At 46.7% G+C, this 18,034-nt stretch overlaps 1 protein-coding gene across 1 annotated transcript in view; it reads right to left on the bottom strand.

Moving 5' to 3' along the window:
• Positions 1–18,034, bottom strand: part of syne2b (spectrin repeat containing, nuclear envelope 2b) — a 139,463-nt gene that overhangs the window by 110,292 nt on the left and 11,137 nt on the right. Inside the window, exons 3-23 of the mRNA XM_071365033.1 lie at positions 11,759–11,820; positions 10,714–10,809; positions 10,313–10,390; positions 10,122–10,214; positions 9,763–9,965; positions 9,337–9,536; positions 8,879–8,979; positions 8,436–8,525; positions 6,828–6,941; positions 6,466–6,603; positions 6,042–6,206; positions 5,817–5,929; positions 5,557–5,725; positions 5,328–5,424; positions 4,939–5,138; positions 4,601–4,765; positions 4,348–4,485; positions 4,119–4,220; positions 3,632–3,808; positions 3,197–3,355; positions 23–3,103 (exon numbers count right to left, since the gene is read on the bottom strand). Coding sequence (XP_071221134.1) covers positions 23–3,103; positions 3,197–3,355; positions 3,632–3,808; positions 4,119–4,220; positions 4,348–4,485; positions 4,601–4,765; positions 4,939–5,138; positions 5,328–5,424; positions 5,557–5,725; positions 5,817–5,929; positions 6,042–6,206; positions 6,466–6,603; positions 6,828–6,941; positions 8,436–8,525; positions 8,879–8,979; positions 9,337–9,536; positions 9,763–9,965; positions 10,122–10,214; positions 10,313–10,390; positions 10,714–10,809; positions 11,759–11,820 — 5,741 coding nt within the window. The remainder of the gene's footprint in view (positions 1–22; positions 3,104–3,196; positions 3,356–3,631; positions 3,809–4,118; positions 4,221–4,347; positions 4,486–4,600; positions 4,766–4,938; positions 5,139–5,327; positions 5,425–5,556; positions 5,726–5,816; positions 5,930–6,041; positions 6,207–6,465; positions 6,604–6,827; positions 6,942–8,435; positions 8,526–8,878; positions 8,980–9,336; positions 9,537–9,762; positions 9,966–10,121; positions 10,215–10,312; positions 10,391–10,713; positions 10,810–11,758; positions 11,821–18,034) is intronic.

Below are 18,034 nucleotides of genomic sequence, written 5' to 3' on the forward strand. Positions count from 1 at the left end.
AAAAAGTATTCAAATTCCTTACCTCCTTCACTGAAGCTTGTTCGATAGATATGTGTTTGTGTTTGAAGACATTAATGGCAGCCAGGATGTGCTCCTGCAGGCAGTGCTTGGCCTCCTCAAACTGGTTCCTGGCCAGGGCCTGAGCTTTGGCATAGGCCTCGGTGTAAGCCTGGGGTGGGGCCTGGGCCAGAGCTGGGGGTTTCATTTGGAGCTCTGGGGAATCTGGTGGTGACTGGGGAAGGAGATGAGGCTCGAAAAGGAGCTGGGGCTGGGTCTTAGGCTGGAGCTGAGGCTTGACCTGGGGAAGAGGCTGGATATTGGGCTGGAGAGGTGGCTGGGGTTGGGTCTGGGGCTGAGGCTGGTTACTGGGCTGGGGTGGTGGCTCTGGTTGGGGCTGGGGAATGGGCTGGATCATGGGCTGGGGCTGAGGCTGGATATGGGTCTGGGGCTTGGGCTCCATCTGGATCTGGGGCTCAGGCTGTGGCTGAGAGTAGGGTTGAGGCTGAAGCTTGGGCTGGATCTGGGGCTGAGAATGAGGTTGAGAGTGGGGCTGAGGCTGAAGTTTGGGCTGGGTCTGGATCTGGGTCTGAGAATGAGTCTGAGAGAGGGGTTGAGGCTGCAAATGGGTTGCGGGTTGAATTTGGGTCTGGGGAGGTGGCTGAGGCTGGACATATGGCTGGGGTTGAATTTGAGGCTGGGAATGGGGCTGGGCCCATAGCTGCTGTTGGAACTGGCCTTGCTGGGCCTTAACATTGGTAAGGTTGTAAGCTCTCACCTGAGGCTGCTGTTGAACATGGCTTTGGGGCTGTATTTGGGCTTGAGGTTGGCCATAAGGCTGGCCATAAAGATATGCCTGGGGGGCTTGCTCTGGCCTGATTGGGGCCCATTGCTGCGGTGGAGCTTGACCTAGTGGGTAAGCCTGAGGAAGAGGGTGACGCTGGACCATGATGGGCTGAGGATAGGCTTGTGGCCGTGGTTCAGGTCTGACTGGGGTTACCTGGGTTATTGGCTGGGGATGACCCTTTGGCTGAGGGTAAGTTGGGCTGAAGGGTCTGACTGGGGCCCATTGTTGGGGTTGAGCCTGAGCAGGGGAATAAGGATGAGGATGAAGTTGGGCCTGGGGGTGAGGCTGAGCTTGAAGGTAAGGCTGGGCCTGTAGGTGAAGCTGGGCCTGAGGTTGAGACTGGACTTGAGATTGAGGCTGGGCCTGGGGATGAGGCTGAACTTGAGGGTGAGGCTGAGCCTGGGGATGAGACTGGACTTGAGGATGAGGCTGGACTTGAGGATGAGGCTGGGTCTGGACTTGAGGATAAGGCTGGGCCTGGGGGTGTGGCTGGACATGAGGGTGAGGCTGGGCCTGGGGGTGAGGCTGGACATGAGGTTGAGGATGGGCCCGGGTTTGAGGCTGAACTTGAGGGTGAGGCTGGGCCTGGAGTTGTGGGTGAGCCTGGGGGTGAGGCTGGGCCTGTGGATGCAGGCCCAGCCGGTGCGTCTCTGTGAGTGTTTGTGGCGGCCTGACTGGGGCCCATGCTTGGGGATGTGGTTGGGCCTGAGCTTGAGACTGTGGATGCATCAGTTGATGAACCTGTGGCTGAACCTGTGGCTGTGGTTTCTGGACCTGTGGCTGAGGTTTCTGGACCTGTGGCTGGGGTTTCTCTTGAGTCATCCGGGATTGAGACATGGCCTGCATCTGTGATTGTGAGTAGGTCATAGGTTGAGATTGACCATAGGTCATGAGCTGTGCTTGGCCTTGAGTTATGGGCTGGGGTTCAGTGTGAGTCATGGTTTGGGATGGAGCATGGATAATAGTCTTGGGTTGCTGTTTGGTTTGGGCCGTTGGTTTAGGTTGAGTGTGGCTCTTGGTCTTTGCTTGGGGTTGGGTCAGAGATTGGGCAGGAGGCTGGCCATAAAGATATGCCTGGGGGACTTGCTGTGGCCCTGCTTGGGGTAGAGCCTGAGCACTAGCCATGGTCTGTGATTGAGAAGGAAACATAGTCCTGGCTTGTGCCTGAGGGTGGGGCCTGGGTGTTCCTGAAGGCTGTGGAACTACCTGGACAGGGACTTGAGACATGATTGGTTTCTCTGGCTGTTGTTGAGCCTGTGTTTGATTAGAAGCCTGGGCAGGAGCTTGGGATGGAGCCTGGGCTGGAGCTTGGGATGGAGCCTGGGCTGAAGCCTGATCCTGATCCTTGACCTTCTTCTGGAGCCAGGGTCGGTTCTTCATGGCCTGAGGTTGCTTCTTCCGGCTCTGCATCTCTTCCTTGGTTAGAGGCTGCTTCTGTGTCTTTTCCGGTTGCTGAGATGGAGTCTGTTTCTGGGCCTGTGCTGGTTGTTGGGCCTGTTTCTGGCTTTGAACCTGCTGCTGAGCAGATATTTGTTGTTGAGATAGAACCTGTTGTTGAAATAGTACTTGTTGCTGAGAGAGTACTTGTTGCTGAGAGAGTACTTGTTGCTGAGAGAGTACTTGTTGCTGAGAGAGTACTTGTTGCTGAGAGAGTACTTGTTGCTGAGAGACTACTTGTTGCTGAGAGAGTACTTGTTGCTGAGAGAGTACTTGTTGCTGAGACAGTACTTGTTGCTGAGAGAGTACTTGTTGCTGAGAGAGTACTTGTTGCTGAGAGAGTACTTGTTGCTGAGTTGGACGCTGTTGTTGAGATGGTGGCTGTTGCTGCACTAGTGGTTGTTTCTGGGTTAGGGGTGGAGAGTGTTTTTTGCTCTGGCCAGCAACCTGTGGCTCTGGAGGTGACTGTGCTCGGCCCTTTGACTGAGTCACAGCTTGTGCATAGGAATACAGGAGTGGAGGACTGGGACTTGCCTTCTTCTCTCTGTATTCCTGGACTATAATCTGTGGTATTGGTGGGTGTTGGGCCTGAGCTTGTGGTTTAGGGGAAGGCTGGGACTGGGGCTGTGGTTTCAAATCAGGCTGAGATGCTAATTGATCAAAGGCCTGAGTTACATGCCTGGCAAGAGAGAGTGATTGAGGCTGTTCGGGTTGAGTCCCCTCTTCAGGCTGGATGAAGATCTTGGGTGGGGGCTGGTCTTCTGTGGGGCTTTGGCTTCTGTCTCTTCTGGCTCCCAGAGAGCTCAGCATCCCAACTGCCTCCTGTAATTAAATCAAAGTTATAGCTTTGTCAATCACAAAGGTCAATAAAGGAAAAAGGAAAGTGGTAAGCGATAAGAGAGGGGGAATACTGGCCTGTGACTGAGCCACGGCAGCTCTGACTCTGTCCTGCATGGCGGAGACAAGGAGGTACTGGAGGGGAGAGTTCTTCTGTCCTGTCATCACCATCACCTGCAGATCCTGCTCCTCTGTCACCACCTGACCCTCCAGCTGCAGCCCACGAGAGATCAGCACCTGGAGAGAACAGCAAACACCATGAGCACTTGTAAATTACAAAAGTAAATGACAATATTCATAAACGAGGTAATACTCTGATCTTCACCCAGCACATAATTATCAATGCTTGTCTAGCCCCTGTATTGAACATGCTTACTTACCTTGCTTCTACATTCCTAACCAGGCTAGCTAACTATTTGAGTAAAGCTACTGCTGTTTACCTTATTCCTTTGGCACTTATATGATGTTTTCCTTAGTCTAGTATGCCACTATTGGCCCCTGTCTAAGTCTTACCCTGGCGCGGGGGTCCTGGCACCGTGAAGCCCTGTGTTCTCCTGCCTTTAGGATCTGGTAGAGGTCCCGGGCCTCTGTCTCCCAGTGCAGGAGCTCTGCCAGGCGGCCGTCCAGACCAGACACACTGTGCTGCAGCTCCACACACACCTGCTCAGCCTCAACCAGTGTCTGCATCACCTACAGACACACACACACACACACACACACACACACACACACACACACACACACACACACACACACACACACACACACACACACACACACACACACACACACACACACACACACACAGAGAAACAAACAGCGTACACATTCATTACCGCAAACAAAAAAATCTCACGTAATTTGGTCAGATGCTCGATTATGTTCACGTAGTCTGTCCACGAGATATTAAGAACCCACAGACCAGAAACAGGACCGCAGACATAAAAAAAGGTTATTTTCATATTTAAAGTAAATATACGAAGGAAGTCATCATCCTCACCTCAGGTAAAGCCAGCTTCAGTTTCTGTAGAGTCTCAGCTGAGCATTCTGTGGAGGGGGAAAGGGCATCCATATCCACTTCTTTTATCTTCCTCATCATGAACTGAAGAAGGTAAAAATAGACAGCACCATTCAAATGCATTTTCTTGTGGAAAAAAATGTATACAAAAGGATCAGTTATAGTTAGAAAACTCTGAGACCATTGTAATAATGTTGTAATAACAGTGTACCTGTAGTTTCTTCGTGTAGGTCCTCAGGGGCCCAGACATGGCCTCCACAGGTTCCTTCAGGATCTGGGTGGCCTCTCTGAAGAGGGCCTGGAGGTCTTGGGGTCTGGCTGCAGCTCCGCTGGGCACAGCTACAACAGCCTTGGGGCAAAATAACAGCTTTTTTGAACTGAACATAATTTTCACCGAAATTGAACAAGAGAGCATAACAACATTGCATTCTAACTTTGTAATGGAAGTGTTATCTCTGACTTACAAATTGTGTTATTTTGATAAAGTCCGCCCAATGCAGGTTGAGCTTGCAGAGGTCATCTGCCAGAGCTCGGCTGGTCATGGGGTCAGTCAGCTGGACCAGGAAGTCCCCCACCTCATTCAGATGGGCCTGGCGGGAACTCCACTCTGACATACTCTCAGATGTTACCTAAGTAACACACAAACACCTCATCATCAATATTGCAAAATAATAATTTTGAACACTTTGTTCTTTAGGAACACATGTGGGGAAGTAATGGCAATAGGTTTGTTAAGAGCAGGTATGGTATACCCCTGCATTGTGGACAAGGTTGCAGATTAGTGGAGGGTTTCTGTCTGTACCTCTGGCCTCTGTGCGAGCGTGTGGGAGGCTGAGGCCTGCTCCAGCCAGGCCTGCAGGGAGCTGTAACAGTCACAGTAGGAGTCCCAGGCAGACAGCACACGGCCCATAGTGCTCTTCACCGTAGACACTCCCTCCAGTGCCACAGCACCCTCCTCCTCCAACTCCTTCACTTGGCACATTATGTATTTGGAGTCTGCAGCTGGGGGAACAGCCAGGAAAACCTCTCTTAGATCAACCAATCAATTAACCATCAATAAATCAATTTGCGAAGATCATTAGAAAGACTGGTACACACAGTTCTTTCTTTGGCGATGTATTTTGGATCAGAACGTATTGAATCAGAACACACTACCCCACACACACACACACACGCACGCAGTCCTCTTACCTAGGGCAGATTTGCTAGTATATTTGCTTGCAACAAGCTTCAATTTAAGGAGAGCCCCCTCCAGCAAGGATGGTAGGTCCTGTTTATCCACTAACTCCTGTGAGAAAACAAATGTAGAGATTAGTCAATGACTTCATATAGGCCGGCTATAACTTATACTATTGTGAATCTAGTTTGCCTCTTGTCTACAGAAAGTCGTCAAACTCTGTCATTAAACTGGATTACTCACATGCCAGTCCTGCAGCAGCACACGCACAGCCTCCTGGGATATGTAGGGTCTCTTCCAGACACGGAGCTTGCTGCTGATCTGGCCCAGCAGGTCCAGCACTGTGTGCCGATGCTCCTGGTACTCCAGTTTGATCCCATGGTACTTGGTAGTGACTCTTACACTGGTGAACCTGGGGAGAAGGTAGAGAGAGGTGGGTTGTTGGAGGCTCTCTCGGACATTCACGCTACAGTTATGGGAAAAACAGGTAGACAAGTGCACACCTTCTCTTCATCTCTTCCAGTTTGTCAGTAGGCACCAGGATGGCTCCATATTCATCCATATTCTGGAACTTCTGAAAGTTCTTAAGTTGTTGGGGCATCTCGTCCAGAGATGTCTATAAAGAATATACAGTCATTTTGATTTAAAGGACTGATGTTACAGGTTGGTTAAGAGGCAATTCACTTTTTTTAGTGATGCATGTTGATTGACAGATTGTGAGATATTACCTTGAGCAGATCCAGTTTCTCCCTGGCTACCTCGGCGGCGCGGCCGTGGTCCTGAGGGTCCCCCTCCTCCTCAGCCAGCGCCCCCTCAGCCCTAAGCAGCCAGCGGCCCACCATGTCCAGGGAAGCAGGCAGACTAAGGTCTAGCTCTGTCTTATACTCACGCAGCTGGGCGGGAACAATCACATAGAGATGTAACCAAGCAAACACATGAAAAAGCATACTCAGACACACACACAAAACAATATATTTTTTATACACTGTAAAAGCATAAATAGATGATTACTGCGAAATCACATCAACACGGTATATCATGCTTTATCAGTACACCAAGATAAATATAGTATAGTATATGCAATAGTATATTGCAGGACATCATGTGATTTGACTTAGTGTGTAAGATAACCAGTGTGAGGAGCGAGCAGACCTTCTCGGCGAGGGCGTCCCAAGCCCCCCTGAGGTTCCTCTGCTCTTCACTCAGCTGGGGGGTGCGCTTCATGGCTGTCAGGAGAGGCATCACGGGGCGACGCTGCTCATTAAAGGACACCACAAAGGTTTGGAACACCTGGGAGACACACAAACACATAGACACACACACACACATGCACGCAAACAGGAAAAGCTCTCAGATAGTGCTGTGAGGTTAACACTATTTAAGTATCAGACTTGAATAGAATGCAAATGTATCCCCCTAAACTATATAAAAGATAGACAGTCCTTGACTCCAAATAAACCTGGCATTATTCTGCATGTGCCATTTTTATCCACATACTGTACAGTACTACATACATGGTATCTCTCTGAATAGCTCTCGCCTTCTGTGGAGTCCCAGCCTTCCAGTAACTCCTGATAGGCCTGCAACAGCCAGCAGGTCACTTCCTGGGTCTTCTGATTGGTTGTGGTCTTGAGTCACAGCAAAAAGACGAATGAGTTATCCGACAAATTATGAACCAAAGTAAAGCACTAACCCTACCCATAACCTAACATTAAACTTTCAAAACACCCTTTCCACTCTATGTAGCCTGAAGATTACATTCCAAAGAACCTCTTCACATGGGAAGTGAAGTATTAGTGGGTAGGGTGGAGTAAGGTGGAGCTCAACTCTAGTATGTAAAGTTCTCTCCCTCTCGCATGAGTTGATGATTTTAAGATGTATCTTCCTTTTGAGATGTGTCCAAATAAACAGCAGTCTGTGAAACAGGCAGGGGTGAAATTAAGCAGCTGATTTTTGATTGTTGTTTAGACAGTTATGAGAGAGGGAAGCCTTGAGGGAAGCCTTGGGACCAGGCAGAGGAGAGGAGATGAACAGGGTTTACCGCAGCAGCAGCTCTGGAGGGTTCAGGTTCTTGACAAGGAGCTGATCTCATAAGTAGGGGTTGGAGCAGGCGAGCCTGACCAGAGAATTGACAGATAGACAGTGAATGGGGGCTAGGTACTTCAGGCTTCAGGGAAGATTCTAGATAACATGACAAACTCTAATGCTCTCTCTTCCAATCCTCTTATATCTCAGTTTCTCTTCATGAAAAGGATGCCTCAAAACAAACCCCTATAAAAAAAGAAATAAGGCACATCATGGGGAATTGGGCTTCAAGAGATCTGAAAGTTCACCACATGGTCTCTCAGATGACTTCTGAACTATCCTCTACATCCAGATCACTAGAACTATGCTGAACCTCCAACCTCAGGCCGTCTTGAAACACAGCAGGAAACATGAGCTGAACAGTGGGCCTGATCTGGCATGAGTCCCCTGAGACATGAAATGAGATACCCTGGTCTCAGTGGAAATAATTACTGCCACTCTGATTTTTAAGGTGGGGACCAGCAACACACCCTCCTGTAGCTCAGGGCTGGCACCAACCGAACAGGGAAAACAGGGTGAACTGGTCGTAAAACAACCTATTCTTTCCTCTGACTTTAATCACTCTGACATATAGAGGTAATCTTGGCTTTGAGCGATTAAATTGTTTTCAAAAGGAAGACAGTATTCTATACAGCTCTGTTGGTATGCCTGGAATAGGTGTAATGTGTTTGTTTGTACTGCAGGTATGTTGCCATTGTGGACAGCATTGTGTTTGATTGATATTTTATATTGAGTAATGTATAGGGTATCCGTTGTTGGTGGTAAAGTATAGGTGTACAGTCGTCCCTGGGGTACTACAAACCTGAGGCCGCTGACATCACAAAAATGTAGTACAAGAGACTGTTTCAAAACATACTAGTTACTGAGAAATCTGCTTTTTAAGTCATTTTTACACTTCAAACCAAAGTAGAACTCTGTAGCAGTTGGGGAGGTGCTGATTGGGAATTAATTTCAGATGTCTTACATGATGTAACATGTTTCTCAAAGTCTGAGAGGTGAAATAAACAGTGCTGTAGGCAAAGTGAGGGATAGGCTACCTGGCGCAGAGGGGAGGCAGCGATGGCAGGAGTGAAGTGAGTGGGCAGGTTGACAGGAGAGAGGCTTTTAGGAGGAGTCATATAGTACATCTGAATAGATACAACAGAGAGTGAAGAATAGAAAAGGTGAGGTAAAAGAAACAGAATTAAAGTGAGAAGAATTTAGATAATACTGAAGAGTCACAACAAGGAGCCACAGTACACAGTGAGCCTGAGGAAAGCCAAAACAAAAGTGGTGAAGATAGGACATGCTTCTACATCTGCATTGCTTGCTGTTTGGGGTTTTAGGCTGGGTTTCTGTATAAGCTCTTTGTGGCATCTGCTGATGTAAAAAGGGCTTTAAAAATAAATTTGAATTGATTCGCTAGGAGCAGTGTGACCAAAAATAATTTAAAATAAAAGGCAATTAAAAGAGAGTGAGTAGATGACAGTGTCGTACAAACCTGCATGTCCTCCTCTGTCACAGGCATGTCTCTGGAGTACTGGAGGAACTGGGACACGTAGGTCATGATGGACTTCTCATCTGGGTCTCTCACATCAACATCTACACCAAGAAAAGTTCCTTGAGAAATTCACACTTTTGTCCAAAGCAACTGAGACAAACAGTATATATTTTGATGCACTAAAGTGGCTTTTCAAAGCCCTGTTTATACCTGGTGCATACAGGGAGGCACCAGCTAATCTGGTCACAATGTGGACACAGTGGACGTATAAGAGACACATTTCAATACAATGTGTAGACTTGACAAACCTTGATACATGAAACTCACATGTTAGCAAGGTAGTGTAAACGGGGCTTAGAAAGCACAACAACAGAGTACATATCTGATTTAACCAGGGAACTGAGCTAGACATCAGATGTCACCCCTCCCCCTAGGTTATGTGAACACCACCCACACACCATCGGGCTCCAGTAGCCTGGGGATGCGCAGCTCGCGCTCGGCAGTGCGGAAGGCCTCCTCCAGGTTCTGCCGGTTAGTTCTGGTTCTGGCCTTGGACAGGTCCACCAGGTCAGGTCTCAGAGCATACAGGATGGACAAGAAGACCACACCGCTCCGCCAACTGGCCTTGAAGTCCTTCACATTCAGAGTACAGCCAGCCCTATGGAGGGCGCCACATTATATAATAATGGCAATAATGGCAACAGACAGAACACCCTTTCATCAGTGGATGTCAATGTGTGTGATATTGTGTAGAGAGGCATGAGGTCTCATCAAGAACCAAAACAATAACATCTTGAGATTAATTTGGACAGTGAATATGAGAGGTGTGAGGGCTTAAACGGGAGGGTGAGGGTCTGAGGGCCTAAACAGGGAAGGGGGCTCACTTGTGGCACTGTTCCCTGACCCAGAGCAGCAGAGCTTTCTTGGCAGAGACGCGGAAACGCTGGTGTAGGGGGGAGCCCCTGGGGGGCACGGGGCTGTTGCTAGTAGAGCGGGCCGACAGGGTGGAGCGAGAGTCCAGGCTGGCCAGTGACTCCAGAGAGGACTGACGGGAGCTGAACGACAGGCTGCTGGCCAGCTCCTCAATCTGCAGGGAGAGAAGTTTAGTAAAGTAGCCCAGCCCAGAACAATAGACAAAAACTACAACAACAATGTATTACCGTGGACATGTAGCTCCCGCATACATTTTCTCATAAAAGCAAGTGTCTAAGAGTGATTACAGCTGATTCTGACTGAGACTCACATGATACTGCATAATGATTGTCCAGATCAAGCCTAGGATGATGGATGGTTTGCCGTCGATGATGTCGGGAATGTTAATGTTGACCAGTTTGATCTGTGTGAGGAGGACAGCTTAACATTATCAGCGGTTCAATACAAATGGCTCTGCAACTCACATGAGCTTGGACCCAAAGCACGAAAACGGACTCTTACCGATTTCTTCTTCAAGAAGGACAGGGCTGTTTCAATGTTGCTCCTGTGCTGAAAGATGCCTCTGCCTCTCTCCCGACTCTACAATAGACAACAACAGATATCAGAACCATAGACAAAGGCAAAGGGCACAAGAGATGACAGAGGGCCATAGATACCTACAATGAAATGAGTTAGAGGAGAGGAAAATAGAAAATAAGTTATTGTGAGGAAAGGGTTGATGCTGATGTACAGGGTTAAGAGAAAAGGGGAAATACAGTCCCAGAAAAAGAGGGGGAGACACTACAGCAGTTGTTCCTTGTCTATTTAGGACTCACCTTCTAAGAGTTCACTTGAGATGAACTTGTAATGTATATACGGTAGAGTGTGTTAAGAGTTGATCTGAGACAGAGATAGAGACTTACCATCCGCTGGCCACTCATCACCTCCAGCAGGTCCAGCAGCTTGGACCCGTCCCGGAAATCATTGAACAGGTCCAACACCATGCACGGGGGAATCCTCTGAGACAAGACCACAGAACATCTGCTGTTAGTCTCTTTCATAAGGCATAGTGACTACTACAGTCAATACACTTAAACCACTCAACTGTGTTCTCACTCTAATCATTACATTCACTTAGACTGAAGAGTGTGCACGGCATATGAGTAATATCTTGGGACATAAAACAGCTAGGTAAGGAGGATTCTCATGGTGTGTGTATTAACTTAGAAAGCAGAATACATTTCATGACTTTCCACTGGACTTAAAACTCTACTGCAGACTGCCACTAGAAGATTAGCAATTAGCTGAAACAACCCACAGCGGTATGTGGGTCCATGTCAACCCACAGCGGTATGTGGGTCCATGTCAACCCACAGCGGTATGTGGGTCCATGTCAACCCACAGCGGTATGTGGGTCCATGTCAACCCACAGCGGTATGTGGGTCCATGTCAACCCACAGCGGTATGTGGGTCCATGTCAACCCACAGCGGTATGTGGGTCCATGTCAACCCACAGCGGTATGTGGGTCCATGTCAACCCACAGCGGTATGTGGGTCCATGTCAACCCACAGCTTAGGCTCCACAACTCTGACTCAGCCCAGTGTTGGCCAGACTCCACGGGGTGGGAGGGCTGGGGGGGACTTCTGTTGCTGTCTGTCTGTGTGCTCTCTAAACCCCGCTCCAAGGGGCTATATTTACATGATTCCACCCTGCCCCTCCCCTGTCACATGCACAACTGACCTCTACCATGAGCAGGAGAGCAACACAACCCTTCTGTCCAGGTGGATGATTGAGTGAGTGAGTGAGTGAGTGAGTGAGTGAGTGAGTGAGTGAGTGAGTGAGTGAGTGAGTGAGTGAGTGAGTGAGTGAGTGAGTGAGTGAGTGAGTGAGTGAGTGAGTGAATGAGTGAGTGAGTGAGTGAGTGAGGCGTGCTAGTGGAAGACATACAGTATTGCAGACAGTGTTACCTTTGAGAGCTGAGCATTGATCCAGTTGGTGAAGGTTCTCTTCTGAATTTGCTCTTGCTCCACTATGAAAGGGAGGGGCAAAATAAATATAAGAATATTGTATCGTATTTTACATAAATAAACACCCAAGAGTACATGTGATGCATACAAATTCTGAAATATAGCAGCAATACGTTTTCTTTAATATACAAGCCTTCAGTAAGGCTCAAGGTGCTGCCAGAGGGTTCCTAGGTTTTTAAATACGCCACAATCGTGGTCACATGTCTAACATGCTGCTGAACTTAAAAATAAAGGAGAGCCGCACACTCTAGGAGCTCAGATGCAAAAATATTTAATTTACCAACGTTTCGACAGGCAAGCTGTCTTCATCAGGGTACAATCACAGACACTGCGGGATGACTCGTTTATATATAGTGTCAAGACACACAGGTGTCTGTAATCATGGCCAAGAGTGGCCTAATATCATTGGTTAATTTCTCAAATATTAAAATGGCATAGAAAGAGCAGCATACAATAAATACAAATGGATAGCATACGATCATAGACTCACTTAAGACCACACAAACCTACAAACAACCACAATGGCAAAGTCACAACAATCACAAGAATGGCTTCAGATCAAAGTCCACGTTGAGACCGAAGGGAGCAAGGGTCTTTAAATTAAAGATCCAAGCAGCCTCTCGTTTTAACAATAAATTATCAAGGTCACCCCCTCTCCTAGGGAGGGTGGCATGTTCGATACCAATGTAACGCAGAGACGAAATCGAGTGGCCTGCCTCCAAAATGTAGGCCGCAACTGGGTAAGTCAAGTTTTGGCACCTAATGGTGCTACGATGCTCTGAGATACGTACTTTTAATTCACGCTTTGTCTTACCCACATTTTTACCACAAGGACAAGTTATAAGATAAATAACTGCCTTAGTGGAGCACGTAATAATACCTTTGATTGGAATCGATTTCCCTGTTTGTGGGTGTTTGAAGGATCTGCATTTATAAGTGCCATTGCATTGAGCACAGCCATTACACTTATAATTTCCATCCAGTAGGGGCGCAAATAGACGTTGTTCAGGAACATGCTGCTGAACACATCCAATAACTTCCCTCTAACCCATTTACAATTATATCGGCCAGGTAGCCTAGTGGTTAGAGCGTCGGACTAGTAACCCAAAGGTTGCAAGGTCAAATCCCCAAGCTGACAAGGTAAAAATCTGTTGTTCTTCCCCTGAACAAGGCAGTTAACCCACTGTTCCTAGGCCGTCATTAAAAATAAGAATTTGATCTTAACTGACTTGCCTAGTTAAATAAAGGTAAAAATATAGACTTCCAGCTTTACTGGCAGAGGCCCACTCACCATTATATATCTCTACAAAGTCCATCAGGTCCATGACTGAGTGAAGCATCCCAACATTAGTCAATTATCCCCAAGCTTCTCACAAACATAGTATATTCCACTTCCTCTGTGACAGATCTTCTATGTCTTCACAATAGGTCGTTGATGTGTTCATCTGATACTTGATTTAGGCCCTCTGTATTATTGTGCACCACTAACTACTCCATGGTAAGCCCCTATCCCAGTCTCTTCTACTGAGCTCTGTGATAAAAAGACAGAGACTGATAGACCCATTAAGCTGTTTTACAGAAGGCCAGTCTTGGCTCCAGTCGGTGTCTAATGTTAATCATAAGGACCTGCTCCAAGTGTGTGACTCAGGTCTATTCCTGTTTCTGGAAGGATGTGGACTGTGGTGTGAGGGGATGACAGAGGCTCGCCTCCTAGGTGACTGTTACTGATTACTGCCGAGGTGTGGTGGTCTCGCAGGTGTTTATAGCTGCCAAAGCATCACCTAGGTGGGTGCTACACATTCAGTGGTGGATGTTCCAGCCTACCTACAGAGGAGGAGTAAGCCTAGCTGTGAACTTCAGAGACAGGTCCCTGATGAAAAGCTCCGGGACTGCCTGTAGGACTGATGTTTCTCCCTCCCTGGTCGTACCATCGATGTCACTTCCACTCAAACTATTCATTTTCTGAATTACAACATCCACATCGAGCTAAAGGCTAGAGGTGCCGCTTTCAAGGAGCGGGAGACTAATCCAGACGATTGGAATCTCGCTATGCCCTCAAGACAAACCATCAAACAAGCAAAGCGTCAATACAGGATTAAGATTGAATCCTACTACACCAGCTCTGACGCTCGTCGGATGTGGCAGGGCTTGAAAACAATTATGGACTACAAAGGGAAACCCAGACGCAAACTGCCCAGTGACGCGAGCCTACCAGACGAGCTAAATGCCTTTTATGCTCACTTTGAGGCAAGCAACACTGAGGCATGCACGAGAGCACCAGCTGTTCTGGATGACTGTGTGATAACGCTCTCGGTAGCCGATGTGAACAAAACCTTTCAAAAGGTCAACATTCACAAAGCCGCTGGGCCAGACGGATTACCAGGACGTGTACTCAAAGCATGCGTGGACCAACTGTCAAGTGTCTTCACTGACATTTTCAACCTGGTCAGAGAACTGGCAGAGTGGTGCCAGGACAACAACCTCTCCCTCAATGTGAACAAGACAAAGGAGCTGGACTACAGGAAAAGGCGGGCCGAACAGGCCCTCATTAACATTTACGGGCTGTAATGGAGCGGGTCAAGAGTTTCAAGTTCCTTAGTGTCCACATCACCAACAAACTATCATGGTCCAAACATACCAAGACAGTCGTGAAGAGGGCACGACAAAACCTTTTTCCCCTCAGGAGACTGAAAAGATTTGGCATGGGCCCCCAGATCCTCAAAAGGTTCTACAGCTGCACCATCGAGAGCATCCTGACCGGTTGCATCACCGCCAGGTATGGCAACTGCTCGGCATTTGACCATAAGGCGCTACAGAGGGTAGTGCGAACAGCCCAGTACATCACTGGGGCCAAGCTTCCTGTAATCCAGGACCTATATAATAGGCGGTGTCAGAGGAAAGCACAGAAAATTGTCAGAAACTCCAGTCACCCAAGTTAAAGACTGTTTTCTCTGCTACCGCACGGCAAGCGGTACCAGAGTGCCAAGTCTAGGACCAAAAGGCTCCTCAACAGCTTCTACCCCCAAGCCATTAGACCACTGAACAATTCATAAAAATTGCCAATGGACAATTTACATTGACACTCCCCCCCTACACTGCTGCTACTCGCTGTTTGCTTGTTACCTATGCATAGTCACTTCGCACCCACCTGCATGTACAGATTACCTCAACTAGCCTGTACCCCTGCACACTGACTCGGTACCGGTGCCCTCTCTATATAGTTATTGTTATTGTGTTACTTTTTATTATTACTTTTTATTTTAGCCTACTTGGTAAATATTTTCTTCTTCTTGAACTGTACGGTTGGTTAAGGGCTTGTAAGTAAGCATTTCATGGTAAAGTCTACACTTGTTGTATTCGGTGCATGTGACAAATAAAGTTTGATTTGACTTGATCATCATTTACATTTGACATTTTAGTCATTTAGCAGATGCTATTATTCAGAGTGACTTACACAAGAAATTAGGGTTAAGTGCCTTTCCCAAGGGCACATCGGCAGATTTTTTCCCCACCAAGTCGGCTCAGGGATTCGAACCAGCAACCTCTTGGTTACTGGCCCAAAGCTATTAACCGCTAGGCTACTTGCTGTGGAAGACCATCTCCCATCAACTGCCAGCTCACTGAATTAATTGTTGTTTGTTTTTTAAAGCGACTTTATATTCTGTATGAAAAGCACTATAACAAATAAATATATTATTATTATTATTAGAAAAATAGACATGGTCGATTTTAAACTTTCAAACATATTCTAACAGTTGCAAATATAGGTGGATGCCTTCCATATGAGCATTGAAAAATCTTTCATGATAAATGCTGAGAAGTTCAACATTGGCGTGTCAAGAAGAAGAAATCCGAGAGTTGGCCCACACTTGCTGGTTTGCCAAGCAGCTTTAAAAAACAACTTTCCAAATGACTGAAACCACAGCCTTTTTGAGCAATGTTGTGTTTAACCTGCTCAACATAGACACACAATTAAGGTACAGTAGCTGGGGTGTATTCATTAACTGCATACCGTTGCGAAACGTTTTGCAACAGAAACAGTTTACCGTTTACTCTAGTAACCAAACAGAAGCAAACAGAGCAAACGGAACCAGGCAGAGTTCCTCTGTCCAGTGTCTGTGTTCTTTTGTCCATCTTAATATTATTATTTTTTGGCCAGTCTGAGATATGGATTTTTCTTTGCAACTCTGCCTAGACGGCCAGCATCCCGGAGTCGCCTCTTCACTGTTGGCGTTGAAACTAGTGTTTTGCGGGTACTATTTAATGAAGCTGCCAGTTGAGGACTTGTGAGGCGTCTGTTTCTCAAACTAGACACTCTAATGTACTTGTCCTCTTGTTCAGTTGCGCCCCGGGGCCTCCCACTCCTCTTTCTATTCTGGTTAGAGACAGTTTATGCTGTTCTGTGAAGGGAGTAGTACACAGCGTTGTACGAGATCTTCAGTTTCTTGGCAATTTCTCGCATGGAATAGCCTTCATTTCTCAGAACAAGAATAGACTGACGAGTTTAAGAAGAATGTCCTTTGTTTCTGGCCGTTTTGAGCCTGTAATCGAACCCACAAATGCTGATGTTCCAGATACTCAACTAGTCTAAAGAAGGCCAGTTTGATTGATTCTTTAATCAGAACACCGTTTTCAGCTGTGCTAACATAATTGCAAAAGGGTTTTCTAATGATCAATTAGCCTTTTAAAATGATAAACTTGGATTAGCTAACACAACGTGCCATTGGAACACAGGAGTGATGGTTGCTGATAATGGGCCTCTGTAAAGCTATGTAGATATTCCAAAATAAAATCACCCGTTTCCAGCTACAATGGTCATTTACAACATTAACAATGTCTACACTGTATTTCTGATCAATTTGATGTTATTTTAATGGACAAGATATGTGCTTTTCTTTCAAAACAAGGACATTTCTAAGTCACCCCAAACTTTTGCATGGTAGTGTATGTTCTGAAGAAAATGTCATTTTAAACTGTACTTGGGCGGTCATAAAGGAATTGATATTTGACACACAATCGCAACAAAGTGAGAAAGAGACCTGATCTGGCCTGAGAACCAGTCTCATCTGACAAGGTCAGGTATTTGGTCAAATGAACAGCTGACAAAGCATTATGTTGAAGTATGACAGTTGTAACAAGTAGACTAATATATTCTGTTTTCCAATACATTATTTGCTGTTTGCTCAAGAAAAGTTCAACCCCCAGAAATCACAGATTTCAGAAATGTAACAGCCATACAAACTAATGTCAATGTACTCACTCATGATGTGAACATCAGTGCTGCATCAGACAAGAAAAAATAGAAAATTTAACAAAGATTCTGGAAGCTAAACCTCTTCTTTCTGCTGCTGTATGAGCATGGTTAGCATATACAAGATACCATCCTTTGTCTGAGATGTGAGGTATTCTACAAGAGCAACAACAAGCAGCTATGGGACCCAATGGGAAATGTATCATTGGAACGCGAAGTTCGTTGGTGAGTGGATCCTGTATAACCACCAATCACCCTGCCAGCTTGCTGTGCTGCGCCTCCTGGGGAGGCAGGGAAATGGTATCACCTCAGCTCCACCCATCCAAAAGGTAAGGAGTGATGGATTTGGTCCTGCCTGCCCAAACAAAACCCGGTTCTCAAGTCGTCCTCCAAGTGCCATCACAAAAAAGAACAGTCCATCAAAGAGGGGTGCTGCATTACCTGCTTTAGATCATTAATGATTTGATCCATTATGTGTATCCCTAGATATCCCTGGACATGGGACAGTCTGTGATGAAAGCTGTTGTTGCCTACAGTCTGAGAGTGGGAGAGCTTAGCAAACAGTGGAGAACCTCTGCTAACTCAACTAGTCACTCACATTCAAAGGAGGGGAAGTGCTTCCCGTTCCACTGCCACTGTACATACAGTACATGTGTATGCATAACAAAACGTGAAGAGGTTTAAGAGTAAGATCCCATCACACTGCAGCCGTATGTAAATAGTGTTAATCTATCAGGACTCCTTGTCCCTCAAAGTACCACGGGGAGGGGAAACGGAAAACATTATAGTCTGCATATTTTCCCAGCTTGGATTTCTATTACTTTCTAGGAAATGTCCTGTGTAATCCTGTTCTTGTTAATCTAGATCTAGGAATTTACCATGGCCTAACGAGAAATGTGTGAGCATATCAGTGATTTGTGAACATGTGAACTATATTTAGCTGCATTCTTGTATCGTTACGACTC

This window comes from Salvelinus alpinus, chromosome 25, assembly GCF_045679555.1.
Source record: "Salvelinus alpinus chromosome 25, SLU_Salpinus.1, whole genome shotgun sequence".
NCBI classification, from domain to species: Eukaryota; Metazoa; Chordata; class Actinopteri; order Salmoniformes; family Salmonidae; genus Salvelinus; species Salvelinus alpinus.